This window comes from Perca flavescens, chromosome 17 (genome assembly GCF_004354835.1).
Source record: "Perca flavescens isolate YP-PL-M2 chromosome 17, PFLA_1.0, whole genome shotgun sequence".
Lineage (NCBI taxonomy): Eukaryota > Metazoa > Chordata > Actinopteri > Perciformes > Percidae > Perca > Perca flavescens.
In genome coordinates this window covers 30,579,720-30,599,921 of record NC_041347.1, presented here as the reverse complement: position 1 = coordinate 30,599,921, position 20,202 = coordinate 30,579,720, and the positions used below count along the sequence as shown (strand labels likewise).

Here is a 20,202-nt window from a genome sequence, read left to right as displayed (position 1 = left end):
ACGTTTGAAAGTCTCTAGGTTTTGACATCAATGCAGATATAAATGTAATTTAAAAAAATTATAATAATAATAATTATCGATTTTCAAATACTGCACCTGTCAATACAGAACGAAATATTTTGTAGCCTATTTTGCCGTCAATACTGCCGACGTTGTCTTTGCTGTAATCAGATCAGTATATATTTATGTTTAACATGGTATTTCATTTTATCAATGGGAAACATACATGTGTCAGACAAGGCTAGCAGAAAACGCCACGTAGCCGCCACGCAACAGAAACACCATGCTCACGCCTTTTTTTTTAAAGCTGCCAGTGTCTGTTTTACATTAAATGGAGTAAACCGTGTTTTCGTTTTTTAAAACAGCAGCGCCGACTTTTTTTTTCTGCAGCTCAGAGCGTCTTTTTGAAGTTTAAAAAAAGTTCCAACTTTTCTGAATAAAACGCCCTACGTAAAGCGCTCGTTGGACAGCCGACCAATGACAAGCGGAGTAGCCAGACCTGTCGTTTCCATAAAAACAAGAGAAAATGGGAGTCGGAGCACAGCGAGTTATTTGATATGACCGGGTGCTCCCTGTGCAGGGAACTAGCTATCTTTTATCTAACGTTTGTAGCACCACTCTCTCTTTCGCTCTGCTCTTTCTCCAGCTCGATCAATCTAGACGCCAAGTGTGAACATAGCCCAAGGCTCAAAATGTAATGTTTGGCAGGTGTCAACTCAAAGACCTGAACTGGACACACTGCCCCTTTTATCACAGGAACTAGTAGAAAGGCTTTGTCATAGTCATAGTACGCTAATACTAGTAATAGTTCAGAGATATAAGGCGTAACATGCACAAACAATCATTAAACAGTCCCTCCAGAAAAAAATGATCATGCGATCGTATAATTCAATGCATAATCAGCCAAAGTCCGCATATTTATGCGGGGCCCGCATGTCGTATAGCTTTTTTAAATTCTCAATTTTGCGGTCCCGTCAACGATTCTGTTATCACAGAAACGATAGGGCTCTACATAAGTTTTATGGAGTTTTTTTGTGATTGTTGCAGGCAAAAATCCTTGATTATGCGGCACGTTTTCTTAAAAAATGCGATGGATTTTGGATATTTAAGCAATTTTATGCGATGAAACTGCGGGAACTTGCAAAAACTACGGTTTGATGAAAAAGAGAAAAAATAGTGATTCCCCCAACACCCTGCTTTTCGATGATGTTCCCGTCACGTAATTACATCACTTCATAACGTTCCCATGGCAACAGGGGAAAATGGCTGCTCGTGTGAAGTAAACAAAACATTTTTCAACTTTCTGCTAAGATATATGGGACGTTTTTGCCACGAAAATGCGGGGATTAATAAATCATGCAAGCCCCGCATATTTAATGCATTGAATTGTGCTATCGCATAATCGCGTTTTTCTGGAGGGACTGATAAATGCTGCCATCAGGCTGCGACCGCGGGCCCTAGTCAAAAAAAGACTCTTGCCACCAGGCCAAACTAATGTTCTGGGGGAAACCCTGGTAAGGGATGTTAATCCAATACACTTCTTGTCAAATTCAGCCAATATCTCCTCCCGGTCACCTACTGTAGCCAGTGTTTCCTCTGTGTTGACATGTTGATGGCGGCCCGCCACGGTCAAATTTCTGCCGCCACGGTATCAAAAGTAGGGCAGACGCACAACAGGTTTCCGGCTATGTACACCGCGCACCGCCGCTCCTTCAGCTGTTTATGAAAAGTCATAAAGTCGTAATTACACGACTCAGCAGAGCCGTCTGCTCTACTGAACTCAAGCTGTTGTCCGCTCTCTCTCCCCTTTAGGGGGACAGCATGTGAATGTGCTGCCACGAGGAGCTTCTATTGTCTTCTCTCCATCCTGTCCACCTCCTGTTCACCATCTTCCTCTCTTTCATCTTGTTCTCTCTCCATCGCTCTCTCTCGCTGTCACTCTCTAATGGACCTGGCGGCCTCATTAATAATACACTCAAACATCCATCTGCTTCAGCAGCTTCAGACAACAATGAACAGCTTCTTCAACTGTGTGTGTGTGTGTGTGTGTGTGTGTGTGTGTGTGTGTGTGTGTGTGTGTGTGTGTGTGTGTGTGTGTGTGTGTCATGCATGTGGCCTAACTACACCCTCTCGCTGCTTTTATAGCTCCGCAGTAGGTAACTGGTTCATCTAGCAAGAGCACAACAAAGGTAACAGGATCTATAAACTGTGTGTGTGTGTGTGTGGGGGAGTTGTGACTCATGTTGCGCATCTGCAAGACTGTGTTGCTGTGTTGAGTGTAGTGAAAGACTCGTACACACAAGTCCCCACGGACCAACGGGACATTTTACCGTCTCTTGAGCTCCTTGAGCAACCTTCCTACTGTACAGTAGTAGGTGACCAGCTGCCGAAACACATAGCGGAATATTTAGCAGCTAAAAGAGATTTAAAGATTCCCCTCTCTTTTTGTTTGGTTCTTTGCGTTTTAGAGGATCAAAAAGTAGCTGTGGAGAGGATGAGGGATGTCGCTCTGCGTCCGCTGAATGTGTAAATATAATAAAGTGTTTGCTCGCAGGTTCACGTCAACAACTGTATATGGTGACAACGTGTCAGTGTTATGTTTCCAGCCTGCTCCGATGCTCCTATGTGGTCAACAACTGGATTAATGCTGCTTTAAAAGGAGCATGTTTACCTTACTGTGGCTATTATGAGATGCAAATTTCATATGTTTGATCTATGCATTAAATAAGGTGATTCTAAATCATTATAATTCACATAATAATGTTTTTATTAAGCTATTACTACTGCTTATGTCCTAACCTGTTTAAATCCACCTCTTTTTGTTTGAATTTCAGCTATTTCCCTTTGCCAAAGGGAAAAGCTTATATAACAGAAGAACTGGAAGGCAAAATGCATGTATGGGGCTTCATTTGAAACTGATGTACAGCATGTCCATATAAAAAAGTTTTAAACTTTTCTGTTTAAATTCTTATCATGTAAGGTGTCAGAACTCCAGTAAGTTACATGACGGGGTCACCGGCGATGTTAACAGGTTAATGAGCCAAACAATTTATGCAATAGCTCATAATAACGACTTGTTTTGACCATTCCTAACAATTTCATCTTTTTCGCGCAAGGAGCTTATACAGAATACACGTTCCTGCTAGTTTACCTTTTTTCCAAGTATGATTTTGACTTAAGGACTTGTCTTTTTAATGCTGTCGGGCTGAAACCATCGTTGAATTAATCAAATAGTTGTTCCCCGTTAAAATTAATCCACAATTCTGACAAGTGAGTAGTTGTTTATGAAGCTAAAATTCCAGACATTCAGTGGTTAAAGCGTCTATAGTATTTTATATATATTTTATATTTTCTGATGTCCATTTTAGGATGTCTCTCACCTTCTGCTTTCTTTGTGTTGGAATTTTAGACTCCGGTGGATTTCTGAGAACTATGGTTAACTGCTCCTCAGATCTCTGCAGGGTAAATCCAGACAGCTAGCTAGACTATCCGTCCAATCTGAGTTTTCTGTTGCACGATTAAAACAACTTTTTAACTTACACATGCCCCCCCCCACACAAAATAATTAGGTCTAAAAAAAAAATTAAAATAATTATTTGTTGTTATGGCACCTTTAAAGAGGTAAGTGGTTCCCTTCTTTCACATTTTCTTTTTTTTATGCTTTCAGCACTTTTTTCAACACTTTTGACGCAATTTTAAGCTTTTGTATCTCTTTTTTTATCGCTTTAGACACTTGTTACACGTTTATTTTCAACGTTTTCAACATTTTTGTCGGTGTTTGCTTTTGGCACTATTTTACGCTTTACAACTTATGCTTTTTTTTGACACCTTATTTGACACTTTTGTGGGTGTCCACACAGCCTTCAGGGTGTCACGTCGCTGTCTTACCCAGTTCTCGAAGTGCTTGCCGCCGTTATGCAGGATGTCCTCAAACTGGATGATGCAGTTGGCCACGAAGTCGTCGTAGCCGATGGGAGCGTCGTGGAAGACGGACAGCTCGATCCTGCGGCCGCCGTGGACCTCCGTGGTGAACTCATCGTTCCACGCGGGGCTGTTGTTCTTCTGCTTGGTGGAGGTCTGACCCACGCGGGAGTCGTCCACGTTCAGGGCGATGTACGTGTCCAGGAGGAAGGTCTGGGTCTTGGGGCCGACGGCGTGACGCAGGGACAGAGCCGTCGGTTTGAGGTCCAGAGCCTGGCGGATCTTGATCTTCAGCTGCCCGTTGAAGATCACCATGGCAGTGCATGTAACGGCCCCTCCGCTTTCTTTAGCCTACTGGAAGTGTGGCTTGTTTACAACGTAAAGGACCCCACCTTTCTCCTCCACTACACCACTTCACAGAAACGTAGCCTTAACACCTCGTGCTGTAACGGTTGAAATAACGGCTCCGTTCAACCGGTTGTCCTCCAGGCAGATACTGTAAAATCCTTCCAGTTGAATGTGACGAAGAAAACGCAAACTGCGACGCCTCTTAAAAAGCAATGCTTTGGTCCGCATTAGCTTTTTAACTTGCCTTAAAACGTCTATGGACCATTTCACAGTTGTAATGACATCAACTGACAGGAAGTTAACAAGGGGCCAGGTTGTTGCCTAGCAATGGGATTCCATCGAAAATGTCTACTTGTCGAATATGCTACAAATGTCCCCCCCCCAAAAAAAAAAAAAAAAACATAAACTGCAGCAACAGAGAAAACGACCGTTAGCCGGGGGGAGTCTTCCTCAGAAGTGCACGGAAGAAACATGCACAGCTACAGCGGAGTTAGCAAAAAAAACAAAGCGAGCAAAGGCCCCCAGATGTGAATCGCTCTGTCATGTTTTTATTTTTATTTATTTTTTACCTTCGAGGTGTTAAAAAAACTCCGTTAGCTATAGCAGGACACCGTGGAAGCACGAGCCCGTGTTGCATTGCACCGTGTGGTAGTATAGGTGTGGGAGGCTCCAGATGAGTGCTGGCTGCCGCCGGAGCTCGGCGAGCAGACAGCGGCTGGTAACCGCAGCAGAGGCGGAGAGGAGGGGCAGATTCAGGCGGTAGGTGGGTAGGTAGATAAATACTCCTCGGTGCACGGCCTTGTTTCAGCCACTGTTGTTAAAATCTTAACTTCCCGTGGACATACCTCTGGCTGCCTCTCCCCCCCGCTCCGACACTGCTCTGTCTCCGTCTCTCTCTGGTGCAGGAAATGCGAAAAACACGTCAGATTTTCCCGGAGCCTGGTGTGTGACAGACTGGGGAGTGCGACACAAGCCAGACTAGGGAGGTGGTTAAAATCAGCAGGGCTGGGAAGAGGAGAGGAGGTGTGTGTGGGGGGAACAGACCAGTACGTGTCTGGGTGAATAAATGAGTGGAGAAAAACGCTTTAAGGTGCCCTTGAGCAAGGCTCTTCTTAATCGCCCAGGTGGAGCTGGAAAGAAGCCCACGCCGAGCTGCAGCTCATATAGTTTTGCACACGAAAATGTGGGAAATGCAGAAACAGGTGTTTGAAGTGCATTTTCTGCAATTAAGCAATCCATTGCATAATAACTAAATAAATGCAACTGGCAACTCCATAAATAATGACCATATTGCAACGTATGCACTGATTATCAAATGCACTGATATCAAAAATGTATTTCTTTAAACAGCTAAAACCTAGGCTTTAGATATTTTAACAACCTTTTGAAGTTTGTGATCTAAGAGAGCAGAAGTTTAGATATAGCCTACAGCAGGGCCGTAGCCCTAATTTCCGAAGTGAGGGGGACAGATGTTCAGGATGATGATTTTTTTATTAAAAGACCCTCTCCCATTTGTCTCTCCAACTAGCCTATCATTTATGATTAGTGGAAACACCGACATTTCCCTAAACCGCTCCATACTGTTTTGCTGCTGCATCTTGCTTCAATAGGAGACCTGCTAACATTTAACTATAGTGTAAGGGGACAGAATGTTTTGGCTGTAATAGGCCAAATTTGGTGGCCTCTGGCACATTGTAATGCCACTATTCCACCAAATACACTGATCTTAATTATTGCATATTTAAATGAGTTTAGTATATATTTTTATTATACATTACATGTTTGCCTATATCTATATGAGTCTATCAATCAACTGATGCAACCTGAGTAGTACTTATGGTGGGTTCAAATCAACTCATACGTGTTGTAAGTGTGGGGGACAGAGGGCACCGGCATGTTAAGTGCGGGAGACATGTCCCCCAGCTTACCCCGTGTTGGCTACGCCCTTGGCCTGCAGCTACTTAATGTTTAACGTTGTAATCGGTGTATAAGGGAAGATCAGGAGCATATTGGTCTCCCAAGAATCTAACACAGTTGGCCTACCGCTTATCCTAACATAAAACAAAGTTACCTTCCCTTTTCGTCTGCGTCGAGAGTAATACTCTGCAACTGGAAGATTGTGATGCAGGAGAGGAATCTTTAATCTCGAATAAAAAAGTCTGCATGTCCACCTGCTTTAAGCTATCCATCCATCCATCCATCTTCGTCCACTTATCCGGCGTCGGGTCGCGGGGCCAGCAGCTCCAGCAGGGGACCCCAAACTTCCCTTCCCTCTTTAAGCTATGCCACTGTAAAATGAAAGAGTCATTGTTTTGAATTCCCTTGTGGGTTAAATCAAAGTCTGCATGCAAGGGGCCAGGCATTGCATGGGACATTGAAGATAGCACGGGAATTTGATTTTCTGCCCCATAAATGCTTACAGTTTTTTCCGATTGCTAAACGACAGTGGGCACAACTGGAGTCAGATGTGCAAAACTCAAACTACAGTCTGCACTACCAACAGTCACCTGAGCTAAACAGTTCACATCAGCTGCAAAACAGGCTCAGTGCAGCCAAACACTATGCACACTCCTCACTGAGATAACACACACTGTCACTCAGAACACACTGAGATAACACACACTGTCACTCAGAACACACTGAGGGTAAAAACACTAGCATCAAACACCAATACAGAAATTACAAACTTTTTCATCTTTACAGTTTGAACAATTTGAGTGACTTGACACTACTCAATAGTTTATTTAAGGAAAAAATATAGATTGTATAACATACCAATTTTTACATAAGGTAAAAAAGAAGGAATGAACATCAGCAGTTTTCTTCAATAAAGTATTTTGTCTCTAGTAATTTATGGAATTACTGGGGAAAAAAAACTAAAGGTACATACGTAACAGTACCAAAGAATAGTGTGACTAATCCTGCCTCTCTCCAGCATCATGTGGCAAGTTTTCTTCATCACATTGGATGTCTTCATCATCTCTAAATACTAATGAATGTGGTGTTTCTATTGCTTTCACCTCCATTACTTTCTGAAAAACTGTAAGAACACAGTTTTACTATTGTAAAGATATAGTGTTTTTCACTTTTTTTTATAGCTGTGTACATAACCTCAGACATCTTACCTGGACATATTGGTATCTTTGCTCTTTTACCTGTTTCTCTCAAACAGTATAGTGTATAATTGTTTCATTCTTATTTGGTGTTTGTATACAAAAAAAGGCTTTCTGAGCTTTCTCTGTATAAATACCGTATACATGTTCACTAACTAGTCAAAAACAAGACACTTGCTTCAGCTAAAATTGCATTCAGCAGTATTTGATAGACACCAGACTGGAATCTATTCTGTTTTGAATGTGTGGTTAACAGTTTTGACAGCAGTGTGTTAGCATTTGAACAAAGTGCTGTAAATCTACAGTGTTGTGCACGTTGTGGTTAAAGTCATGGGATAAGTGTGTTGAGTTTTGAAAACTGTGTTCAAGCAATGAGAAACCAACTAGAGTTTGGTCCATATGAACTGCTGCTGTGCGGACTGGAGTTAGAGTTTTGCACACGTGACTCCAGTTGTGCCCACTGTCGTTTAGCAATCGAAAAAAACTGTAAGTCAGTCATAGATTAGATTAGATGAAGGGTCCGACATCTGCTCGACAATAAATGGGGCTGAGTGATCCGACTCACGATGTGTACAGGAATGTGTCTTGGTGACGTCAGAGTAGGGCTGGGCGATATGGACCAAAAGTCATATCCCGATATATTTTGGCTGAATATCGATATACGATATATATCCCGATATTTTTTCACGCAAAGTGAGAGCAGTTCAGTCAAAGTCAAAGCCAAATATGACATGTCACAAATAGTTTCATAGAAACCGGCTATTTCAGTGAACAGTTGCAAAATCAAATTAATAAATAATAAACCGGTTATATATATCTATACAAAATATCTTCACACTTAGATTTTTGATAAATAATCATCAGTAATGTGGATATAATGACTAAGTGGGTAAAGGCAAATAATAGAACAGTTACAACAGAAAGTTCAGAAAATGACATCACTTTACTGTAATGCAGCCTTTAAAACCAGGAAAAGACAACACTTATGTCATATCACGATATCACGATATCCAAAATCTAAGACGATATCTAGTCTCATCTCACGATATCGATATAATATCGATATATCGCCCAGCCCTACGTCAGAGCAGGGTACATACTGTACCTGACAGACAGCACAAGGCCAGCAATTCGCACAAAGGAACAAGACCTTTATCTGCACAGATAGCATTCTGACATTATTGGCATTCGTGCACTGTGCAACACAAAGGAAACCGACAATTCAACAGCACATCATAGAGGAGACATACAGTGTCTCCTGATTTGGCTTTAACATCTGACTATAAACATGCATTATTGTAAAAAAAATTGCATCACCAGATTTGTATTTTCCATAAATCTGCTCGACTCCGGCATGTTTTTATCACACGAGGCGTGATGTAAACTTGAAAACATTGAGTTACCGTTTGAGAAAATATAAGAACTGAAGCTAAAAAGTCTTGTCAACAAGTCTAATGGTGACTGTGAATGCAGTTGTAATAACTGTGTGAATAAAAAAAAAAAACATTGTGTATTCAGTCAGCTGAGAGGATGAATGTGATGTCACATCCAGGAGTTACTTTACAATTCAGCTTTAAACCTTGAACACTTCTGACCCCTCCTGGTGATTGTTTGCAAAGCCAGGCTTCAACAGCTGAAAACGTTTGGTCAAAGAGGTTTGAAATTCCAGTGATCAGAGACAAATGTCAGTTTCCCAGAGTCGCAGGAGAACAGAAGAAGGGATAATTAACAGGAGACAAATGATGTACCCCTTTAGGATTTGAACCCATAAACTGCACCACCTCTAACATTGAGAATAATTCAAGTTCAGAAGGGAGCTCAATCCTTAAAATGAAGTCCAACTCTCTACATTATCTATCCAACATTCACACTTTGGCAAAGTATCTGTCAACAAAGTCAAATCGAAAGCCGGAGAAATCTTTTTCTCCAACTTTTTTCAACTTTTGTCGCTCTTTCTGACGTTTGTTGCTTCTTTCTGCGTTTTCTGTACTTTCTTCCTAGCCTGGTTTGACAGCAGACCCTCCTCAGTTGTAACTGAGAGTTCATTCACAGTTAATTTCCAAAGCGGCGTCACCAACGGATGGTGCTCAAATGCCTTTGGGCGCAATTGGATAGTCCTTCAACCAATCAGACCAACGATCCGGTTGACGTAGCAGCGACGGCGGCATCAACGTCATGTTGAATGTAAACAAAAAGCTGCTCGCCGTCGCTGCGCCATCGTCAACGGTTGTGATTGGTGCCTCGATTTGGAAAAATTGGAAACGGACTTGAATGGGCTCTTGGCCAGACTGACCTGCAGAGCAAATCTCAAATTTCAAAGCCTCAAAGCGGCCGCTAGAATCAACACAAACTGAAAGTTACATATAGCCACTTTTGTCAAATTAATACTACTTTCACTTAATGTAGAATACTTTTGTACTCTCTCCACCTCTGTTGCTTTCTAATCAAACAAACCAGCCAACGTGTCTCTGAGCTCTGCAGATAGGAATCAATCGCAGGCCGGGGAAAATCCCCGGGACATCTGCCACGTTCTGGCCTTCCCCCCTCACTCAGCTTGTTTCAAATCAAACGAACACGGCTTGGCAACAGCGAACAGGGTCATACTGTAGTCATCATCACAATCTGTAACTATGGTCACAACAGGACAGTAACATCCCCGTGGCTGCAGGAAAATAACCTCTGAAGCTTGCAAAGGAAAAAAAAAATTCCACTTTGAATGGATGCAGGAATGAGGGGTAAATTATACTGAACAAATTAGAAACGCAACACTTTTGTTTTTGCCCCCATTTTTCTGAACTCAAAGATCGAAGACTTTTTCTATGTACACAAAAGGCCTATTTCTCTCAAATATTGTTCACAAATCTGTCTAAATCTGTGTTAGTGAGCACTTCTCCTTTCCCGAGATAATCCCTCCACCTCACAGGTGTGGCATATTAAGATGTTGATTAGACAGCAGGATTATTGCACAGGTGTGACTTAGTCTGGCGAATGGCCACCATAAAAGGCCACTCTGAAATGTGCATTTTTACTGTATTGGGGGAAAACCAGTATCTGTTGTTATGGTTAGGGTTAGGGTTCATCCATGAAGAGAACACCTCTCCAAAGTGCCAGACGCCATCGAATGTGAGCATTTGCCCACTCAAGTCGGTTACGACGACGAACTGCAGTCAGGTCGAGAGAGAGAGAGAGAGCTAGAGAGAAAGAAAGGGATGAACCCTGCGTTTATAATTTTGTGTATTTTTTGTGGATCAAAAAGGAAGTTCCCAACAGGAGGGAGCAAAAACCTAAACAAGAGACACTTTATTGTTCCTAACACTCTCAAAAAAACAAAGGATACCTTTCTTAATTGTCTCTATTTTTGAGATATTACATTTGTGATGGTTGACAATTTGAAGTGTCTTTGCTAGTTTAAGACCGACGCAGTTGTTAATTTCCGCCCAGCGCCCCGCGTCGTTTAGATTTAAATAGCAAACACACCTGTGCCCATCTGTGCGCCCATGTGGCCGTGCTGGTCTTTCAGGGAGGTGTGTTCAGGTGCATTCTGGCCGTGCTGGTCTTTCAGGGAGGTGTGTTCAGGTGCATTCTGGCCGTGCTGGTCTTTCAGGGAGGTGTGTTCAGGTACATTCTGGGCGTATTGTTATCTTGAGGCAGCGGAAAGTGATCGCGCCATTGACCAACAAAAACCTGGTCTAAAGTCAATACCGCAGCATTTCATTGTTATTTTAACAGTGCATTAGTAAAATGCTCCTAGGCTTGTACACGCTCACTGAAAATACAAGAAATATACTAGGAATAAAAAATAAGATTAAAATGCCAGAACAACTATGGAAAGATATATACATGTATAAGTGTAGAACACATTTTACAAACTACATACATAGTTTATATAACAAAATAAAATATGTATAATATAATGTTTTATGTCAGGTCAGTGATTATATGGAGAAGATACATAGGCTTAGTGAAGCAGGTGAGTGAGTGAGTGAGTGGGCGGGGAAGGTCAGGAAACTGGGATTGGAGAGAAAAGGGGTCGTTGCAGGGCAGATGAAGAAAAGTCAGAGGGCATCCGGTGGATGGATGGAGAACAGCAACGGTATGCACAGGCATGACGGAAGACAGAGGTGGCTGAAGGGATGGACCGGGAGGATGAATCTTTCTAACATGGAATAGTTGACAGTATTTTAAAAACCTAAAAAGATTTTGGGATTCGGAAAAACATTTGGGGCTGGAGGCCCAGAAGCCCCCTTCCCCCACTCTGCCACCTGAATTCAGCAAAGTGTAAACATTGTTGTAACATGAAAAACAATTGTCTTAATGTCACTAATCAACTCCATATCTTTAAAGGTTTTGTTCTAAGGTGCTGAGCCACAAATATCTTACATATATACTATATATATATATATATATATATATATATATATATATATATATATATATATATATACTCTGAAGCTTTTTACCCACCAGACTCCATGTAAATTAACAGTTCTTTTAGCGTGTATAGAGCCAGCATATTTTCACATCTCCATACATGATTTCATTGTTAGTTTTATGCCATTTCGCCACAGGAATTGTTTCCTTATTTATTTATTTATTTTCTACACTTTTCTGAGCTTTTAGATGCATTTTGTGGCTTTATCAAAGGATAGAGTTTGTACGTCAGTATATCGTCCTAATTTCGAGTAAACGTCATCTGTTAATAAAGGCAGTGAGAAGATGCCAAAAGCCAAAAATGTTCTATTGTTTTTTTACTTTATCTTAGGTCAAAAGTGAACTTTAAGCTCAAAAACCATAGATGGGGCTTTTTGTTCTTAGTTGCATTAGCAGCTTTCAAACAGCAGGTGCCGCCAAACATCAGTCAAAAATTTCTAATTTTTGATAATCTTTTCCCAAGGCTTATTTAATTCTCTTCTCTATGCTATCCACTAACTCCATCTATGCACTCCCTCTACATGTGTGTGTGTGTGTGTGTGTTCTTTCTACTTGTCTTGTGTTCAAATGTCCGTGATCCCATACAATATGCAGTCCCTACACGTATGTTTTATGGCACATGTGCTCTATTAAACACCACACAGCTGGCAGTGGAAGATATTAATATGAGCACGGAGAGAAAGGTGAGGAGCAGAAAACCAATGACATTGCATGGACCCGCTTTGTATCCTGCATATCCTCATAATCCTCATTCATCCACGTCCCTCCGGTGCAATTAGTTATTCCGCTATTTAATTATAAACAAGCTGTCAAAAATCAATATTAGTTACCCCCCCACTTCTTTTCATTTTCCTCACACTGGGTTTCTTTGTGTAAGCCAATCGATATTCCTACTTTGGCCCTCGGGGGGTGGAGAGATCTATAATAGAATTGAACTCAAGCAGCAGGAATAACAACAAGCCTAACCAATTTCCCACAGGCTAACAGCGAGGTTTAATACCACAGTTTGTCCTCTGGAGCTTTAAACTTGTAGCACAGAGACAGACGGCAGCTTGTGTCCGATATTCTTTTTAAAACTTTCCTCACTTTTTCCGACATTTGTCGCCTTTTGTCGTATTTTCCTTCAATGTTTTTGTCCTTTTTTTAAATACACAATCTCAGCCCCCCCAGTGTTGACCCTAAAGTTACGCCCTTGCCACCTGGCCTTTCAAACTGGAAATGTTGAAGAAGAACAAGTAGACAGGAGTGATGACATTTATTCACGTGTGTTCAGTCAGACACACCAAATATGTATTTATCTAAATGACAGAGAAGACATTCTCGCTGCCGGTGTGCCATTATTGTGACACTAAACTCTTACAAACAATTGATTTCCTACTTCATAACCCACCAGCATGAGTAAATGAAAAATGATATGGGGCGGGAAACGTGCATATCTCCATGTCCTTGACATTTATCTTTATACTTGCGAGGCAAAGCAGAACCCAGATCAGTATTCCAGTCTCAAGACATTTGATAAATACTCTCCCTAATTTAGAGGCAAGGCAGATGGTCTCGTTGTTGGCAAAAGAGCCGGGAAATTAGGGCAAAGAAAAAGAAGTGTGCTGTATGTCAGCAGCAGCAGCAGCAAGGTGTAGTGCTGTGTGTTCGAGGAGGGGTGTGGAAAGGAAAAAATCCAGCCTGCAATAAACCAGCTGTTTCCTCAAGAAGTGGCTGGCTGCCAGAATACCTGCTTTAATCCCATAACTTAGAATCACATAAGAGTCAACATGAGTGATTTGGTAAACTCGATGTGAATCAAAAGGTGTGGGGGGAAATGGGGCTGGGCAATATATCAATATATATCGATATAGTGATATGAGACTAGAGCTGGTTACCGAATTAAATACTATTTTAGGCACCGACCTAATTGCCTCTTAAGTATCGAGTATTGAAAAATGCCTCATCATTCAATACCCAATTTCAATCCCTAAGGAGTCAATCTCATCAGCGTCAGTGAGCCAATAAGCATGCAGCATGCTTCTACCAAGATCTAATGTAGCTGGTGATTGGCTGTCTAACGTTACACGTCAAATAGAGCAGCCTGTTCTCATGAACCATACGTTTGAAAAGCTACGAAAAGATAAGCACTCTAATTTGTATGATTTATTTTTTTTTTTTGTGGTTTGCGCACCATATTGACTGCTGCTGTGTAAGATCGCTGCTGGTTGCGTAGGGAGGTGGTCCGGGTGACGGGTGGGCGTAACGTTAACTAACCCTAACCCTATATGTTTCGGTGCCTAAAACGTAACTTTCGTCGCTGCATAATGCTCACTTTTTCAATGACCGGCAGTTCGCAGTGCTCTGTCCCCGGTCACCTATTCTTGGGTAACTGAACCACAAATCTATCACTGACCTGACGGAGTACCATGCAGAGCCCCATGCAGAGCACCGTAGCCGGTGTTGCAGAGCTCTGTAGCGGCGAGCTGTGATGGAGGTCTGTAGCCAGCGTCACGAAACAGCCAGCAACTGCCGCTCGGCGTCATGGAGCGCTGTAGTCGATATCACATGACCTATTTTTCGTATGATAGCATACATTTTAGTGTGCATAACTTTTCCTTCAATATCCTTTGAACCCGTTCATGAGAATGCGTAATATAATGTGTAATTATGTATAAAATAATTTTCATTCATGAAAAGGAACCAATATCATTTTAGCCATTTTTTGTTGCCTTTTTTAGAATTTTTTTTCCAACGTTTTAGTCGCCATTTTCGAGATTTTTTGGCGCTTTTTCCTTTTGACGTTTTGTCGTATGTTTAAATTTTTTGGGGGACAATTTATGCGGTTTTCGTCGCCTTTTTTGAGTTTTTTTTTTTTTTCAAAATAGTTTGTGCTTATTCCGATTTAAAAAAACAAACACTTTCCTTGCTTTTTCCGACATTTGTTGCCGACATTTTGTCGTATTTTTCTTCACTTTTTTTTTCGACAATTTATTCAATGTTTTTGTCGTTGTATGTATAAAATATTTCATTTTTTATGAAAAGGAACCACTATCAAAGTCACAATACTGGTATCGGTACCGGTAGTGAAGTATTTTGAACTATACCCAGCCCTAGATGAGACTAGATATTGTCACTTCGTCATTAAATCCACGTTACTGAGGATCATTTATCAAAAAGTGAAAGCATCAAATGTCAACCCTACAATATCTTTTTCAAAATCAAAACATATTGTGATATTTGATTTTCTCCATGTCGCCCATGCCTAGGGGAAAGCAGTAAATGACAAAGTGACTGACGTTCATGTGGATGGCTTCTCATATGAAAGTGTGAGCAGTGATTTAGTAAGCTCAGTGTGATTCAAAAGTGTGGTGGAAAGCAGAAAATGTGGAAAAATAAAGCGGCTGAAATTAATTTGGATGGTTTCTCATATAAAAAGAGTATATACAATATTTACATGTTGCAGATTAATGTGGCACGTATGAAGCAACGAAGCCATGGAAATCAAATCAGTCTTAATCATATTTAGCTGATGAAGATGGATCTTTTCTTGCTGTGAGACACACTGCCTGATTTGCTGAACACACTGAAACCCCAGCAGTCATGGCCACGCACGAGGCATTCATTTATCTTTTCCTTCAAAAGCATCTCTCCCCCCCCCGCCCAAACCAGGCAGTTTCTCTCAGAGAAAGTGACTTTGACGTACACCATACACTGCAGCCTGCAAACCGTCTCCCACTGAACCAACAGTCACTGTCTTTTTCCAGCTGTGAAATGGAACTATAATTACATTTACTCAAGTACTGTACTCAAAGGAGAATTCTGGTCGATTTAAACACGTAGCTATGTTTAGTAGCTACGTGTCGTTTAGTTCCGGTGTTGAGCAGCAGTAAGAGTGCTTAGGGGCCGTCTACAAACTACAACACAAAAAAGAGATACAGCAAAAAAAATAATTAATGATTAAATAAGGTAATGTCTCCAAACTTACCTCAATTATAACTCGTCTCCTGCTAGTTGTAATACAGCACTTACTTAAAAAAAATAAAATAAGCATATGCCTATTTATGAAAATATTTTTTTATTACTTTTTGGTGTTGTACTTTGTAGACGGTCCCTAGGCACTGGTCTTGCCGTCTCACCATCGGAACTAAACAGAGCTGAATTAGCATAACTTTCATGCATTTCTTTCACATCTACTGCAGCGATATTCACTGTCTTCACTCGGAAGGAATCAGTTCACATGGCCAAGCACTTGTAATGACATCTCCAACATGTTAAGAGGCTAAAAGCACGTTTAAAACTTGCCCCGTTTCAGCCGCCTGGGTGCAAACTGTAGCAGGAGCATAACTCGATGAAGGCAACACCGATTATTTTCGTTTTTCTCGCTACTGACAGCACTACGTGACGACAAACAACAGAGCTACGTGTTGAAATCGATCGGAATTCTCCTTTAAGTACAAATCTAAGCTACTCGCACTTTACTTGAGTATTTTCTTTTCATGCCACTTTCTACTTCTACTCCGCTACATTTCAGAGAGAAATATTGTACTTTTTATTCCGCTACATTCATCTGTTACAGCTTTAGTTACTAGTTACTCTACACGTTTAACACTCTAACTCTGCATCCCAGTGATAATTAGGTTAATAATAAGGTTTTAGTAACAAATTTTGTTTCAAAAGAAGCTGGAAGCAGCCAAAAAAAACACAGCTGGCTAAACTATTTAAAAAATGGCGGGTGTGTTCAGGACACCCCCGTCTGTTGCTAGCAACAATGATGCAGTGATTAGTGACGATTCTCTCCGACCAATCAGTAGTCTGCAGGTTTTCACGTCACCTTTTGGTATCGCCTCAGCTCGCTTGGAACATTGACGGAGGTGACCCTAAAAAAACGTACCTGTTAGCTAGAACCAGGGACTTCTTTTCATAATGGCAAACCAAAAAAAGGCGAGTAGAGTAGAGGCGAGTCGAGCAGGTACCATGTAATGGAAAAATGCCATAAGTTACTGTATATAGGTCGGTCTATAACAACAAACTATTTTGTAAATATTTTCTAAACTTACAGAAAATTCATATTTGTTCATAGAAAATGAAATGCAGTAATTTACTCTTAATGTATGTAACAGAAACTGCAGATCTTGCGGAACCCAAAGTTACACCTTTCAACATTGGGGGGGTTGAGATCTCCAACTATCACGGGAGGTCCCGGGACACGTAATGTCTGCATGTATTGAGGGACAAAAAACTTTGAAAAAAGCGACAAAAAGCTTGAAAAAAAACTCAAAAAGAAACAACAAAAAAAACTTTGAAACGTCAAATGGTGACAAATATCCGAAAAAACTTCTAAAAATCCTCCAGAAAGGTGACCAAAACGTCAAAAAAATTGTCCAAAAAGGAACGCAAACATCCGAAAAAAAACACCTCATGGAACAACCCTGCATCCTAAAAAAATACGTTCCCACAACAAAACTGCATTTGCAAGAACACAGAGAGAAAAGTGACATAAAATACTAAAATGAATGATAAATAAATGTTAAAAAAAAAATGTTATACAAGAAACTAAAAACCAATCAAATGAACCGGCAGCTCAAATGAAACATATTCCGAAACCCTAGCCTTTATTTAACCCAAAAATGCGATCGACAAATGCTCCTTTGCTGTGGTTGTAGCACTCAATAACATAGCAGACTGATCTCGTGAAATGGCGTATGTATGATACGCCAATTCGTATGGCATTTTGGCGTGTTATCAAGATGCATACTCTCTTCTTAGAGTGTTTATCAACGCCGTTTGGCCTCCATAGACTTACATTACCTTGCGATTGCGTGTCAATTTACGCCGTAGCGAGTAGTATGAAAGGGCGAAAATCCGCGAAGGGAGGTTGGTCGGGGTGGAGGATGGGTCAAACACAGGACTTTCACCCAGGAGACCGGGGATCGCGTCCCGCGTGTCACTTCCTAAACCCAACCCTGTTATTGTTTTCCTAAACCCAACCGTCCAAAAAGCGATTATGTCTGCGTCTTGATAGCACGCCAAAACGGCATCGGCGTGTCATACCTACGCCACTTATTGAGATCAGTCTGCAACCCGTCCACTGTACACGGCGTAGACATATACACATGGATAGCTGCTCAAAATGCAACGTGCTGTATATGGCCTGGACATGAACGCGGATAGCTCAAAATGCGTACAGATAACACGCCACTTGGCTTTGTGGCGAGTATGTTTTTGTGAAGTCATGATGTCACGTTGAGCATTGGCACAATCCGTGCCAACGTCCTCCTCCCCGCGTACTGTTGTTTTTTTGAAACTTAACTGTGAACACAGCTGTGTTGAGTTTCAAAACATCGACAGTGATGTGACAGGGAATTTGGGGATTTTTGGAGCACTATTGGGTAATGCAACAAAGTCATAAAAATGTGTTATTGGATTCAATAAGCTCAGTGATGCGATGGTATATATGTTCCCACTCACCTTGTCATACAGAAGATCTCTCGATATGTGACTGTTTCAATCAATATTTCAAGTTGAACCCTTGTGATTCTCTGCATCACACTGCGGCAGAGAAATATCTTGCCCGAGACGAGTCTATCTTTTGGTTTGGGGATTACCGTCTTTCTGGCTCGCTGGATGGTTTTGTGAGCCCTCGGGGGAACACAGATGCAAATCTTGGCTTTGTGGTTTTTTTCCAAAGGCATCGCTTGGCTCGGACGAATATCTGAGTGTCTTTAAAGCCTTCCGAGTGAGAGAAAGTTATAAATCAGGAAGACACTTTGGGGAATTAGGCCTCTGCTGTGTCAGTCTGCTTTTAATGCAATGTTCCTGTCATATCTGTCCCTGAATCAGCTGGATTGCATCCAGGCAACCAGGAATAAAGAGGTTTGTTTTGGATTGAATTACTGTCTTTGCCAACTCAAGTAATTCTTTTCTGTGATCACCAGCCATGGTTCCATCCACACCTTTTTCAATTTTATTTTGCAAATTAAAGCGTAACTGTCGCCAAAATGCAACCTAGGGTCTTGTTGTGAATGTACCCGAGTCAAACTTTCATTTAAAAGCATAATTAGGACGGAAACGCCACTTTTAAGATTGACCGTATTTTTATTTTCCTTTTGAATGGGAGTGCTAGTGACGTTCCTATGATAGCATCAAAATCACTATTTTTAAAACACTAAGAAGGCTCGACACAACCTGAATTTGCTCCAAGTATCACCAGGGGCTCTCCACATGAACTCCAGCGTTGAGATCATTGTTTGTGTACCCAGAGTTTATTAAAAAGAAAGGCTTTGAACAACAATGTAGCGGTTGGTGTTTCTGCACGCCACCATCTCGCCAGTCGAAAAGAGTCGATCTCCGCCTTTTTTTATTTATTTTGCAATCAAGCAGACAGTACAGTCAACCGTTGTGAGACACAATACAGGCATAAATGTCTTAGGGGATCAGTCCATGGATTTCAGCATCACCTTAATGTCCACTCACAGTTCGCAGGGACGAGCATTCCTCCAGCAGCACAAGGAAGGAGAGACTAATGTAAACAATTTGAAACAAAAACAACACAAATATACATATACACACACATATATATATATATATATATATATATATATATATATATATATATATATATATGTATATTTACATTTGAAAAAGTACGTAGTAATCGGAGACCATTTAGTCAGAAATACTTCTGTTTTTAGTTGTAACCTTGCGGTTATATATTCCATGTGGTGCACAAAAAATAAGATGGTTCTAATGGCAGTTCTATTTCCAAACATGTTTTAATTTCACTTTGTGTGTTTTTCCAATATCCTGATAGTTTTGGACGGTCCCAAAATATGTGCATGTGGTCCCCCACCAGGCCACAGCCCCTCCATGACAAGAGGAGTCCTGAATAATCTCATTTTGATTTTTCATTCAAATTCCTGCCAGACGGGACTATTTGTTATTTTATGTCCCTCTCTGCATGATGATTCCCAGTTTGTATCTGGGATAATAGTGTTCATCTCTAATTCACATTTTTAGTTAATATCCAAACTATTGGAAATGTTATATCGTCACCTTCCTAAAATAATAATAAAGTCATTTTTTGACAAAAAATATTTTTTTTGCCTAAATCATCTCCTCATGGGGCTGGCCACCTCTGGTAAAATTGCCTACATCCTCATTTGAACAGGTCATGTGATTCTACTCCTTTAGTATAATGGCCTATGTCAAGCGTGTGACGTAGGTCGTTTTCTGAAAAACCTGAAAAAATGACGTAGGCCATTATTTTAGGAAGGTGACGATATGAGGCTCCTTTTTCAACTACAAGGTCAATATTGTTTTTCACTAACGAATTATCCGTGCATTTATATGGAACTAAGCTTTAGGAGCTCTTCATCTTTACTCTCCTCCCTGTTACGTTGTTCAGAAA

General features: G+C 41.0%; 1 protein-coding gene across 1 annotated transcript in view; it reads right to left on the bottom strand.

Annotated features, from left to right (window-relative positions):
- Positions 1-5,310, bottom strand: part of LOC114571931 (protein kinase C epsilon type) — a 98,217-nt gene extending 92,907 nt beyond the window's left edge. Inside the window, exon 1 of the mRNA XM_028603238.1 lies at positions 3,889-5,310. Within this exon, the coding sequence (XP_028459039.1) occupies positions 3,889-4,236 (348 nt within the window). The 5' untranslated portion in view covers positions 4,237-5,310. The remainder of the gene's footprint in view (positions 1-3,888) is intronic.
- Between the last annotated feature and the right edge of the window lie 14,892 nt (positions 5,311-20,202).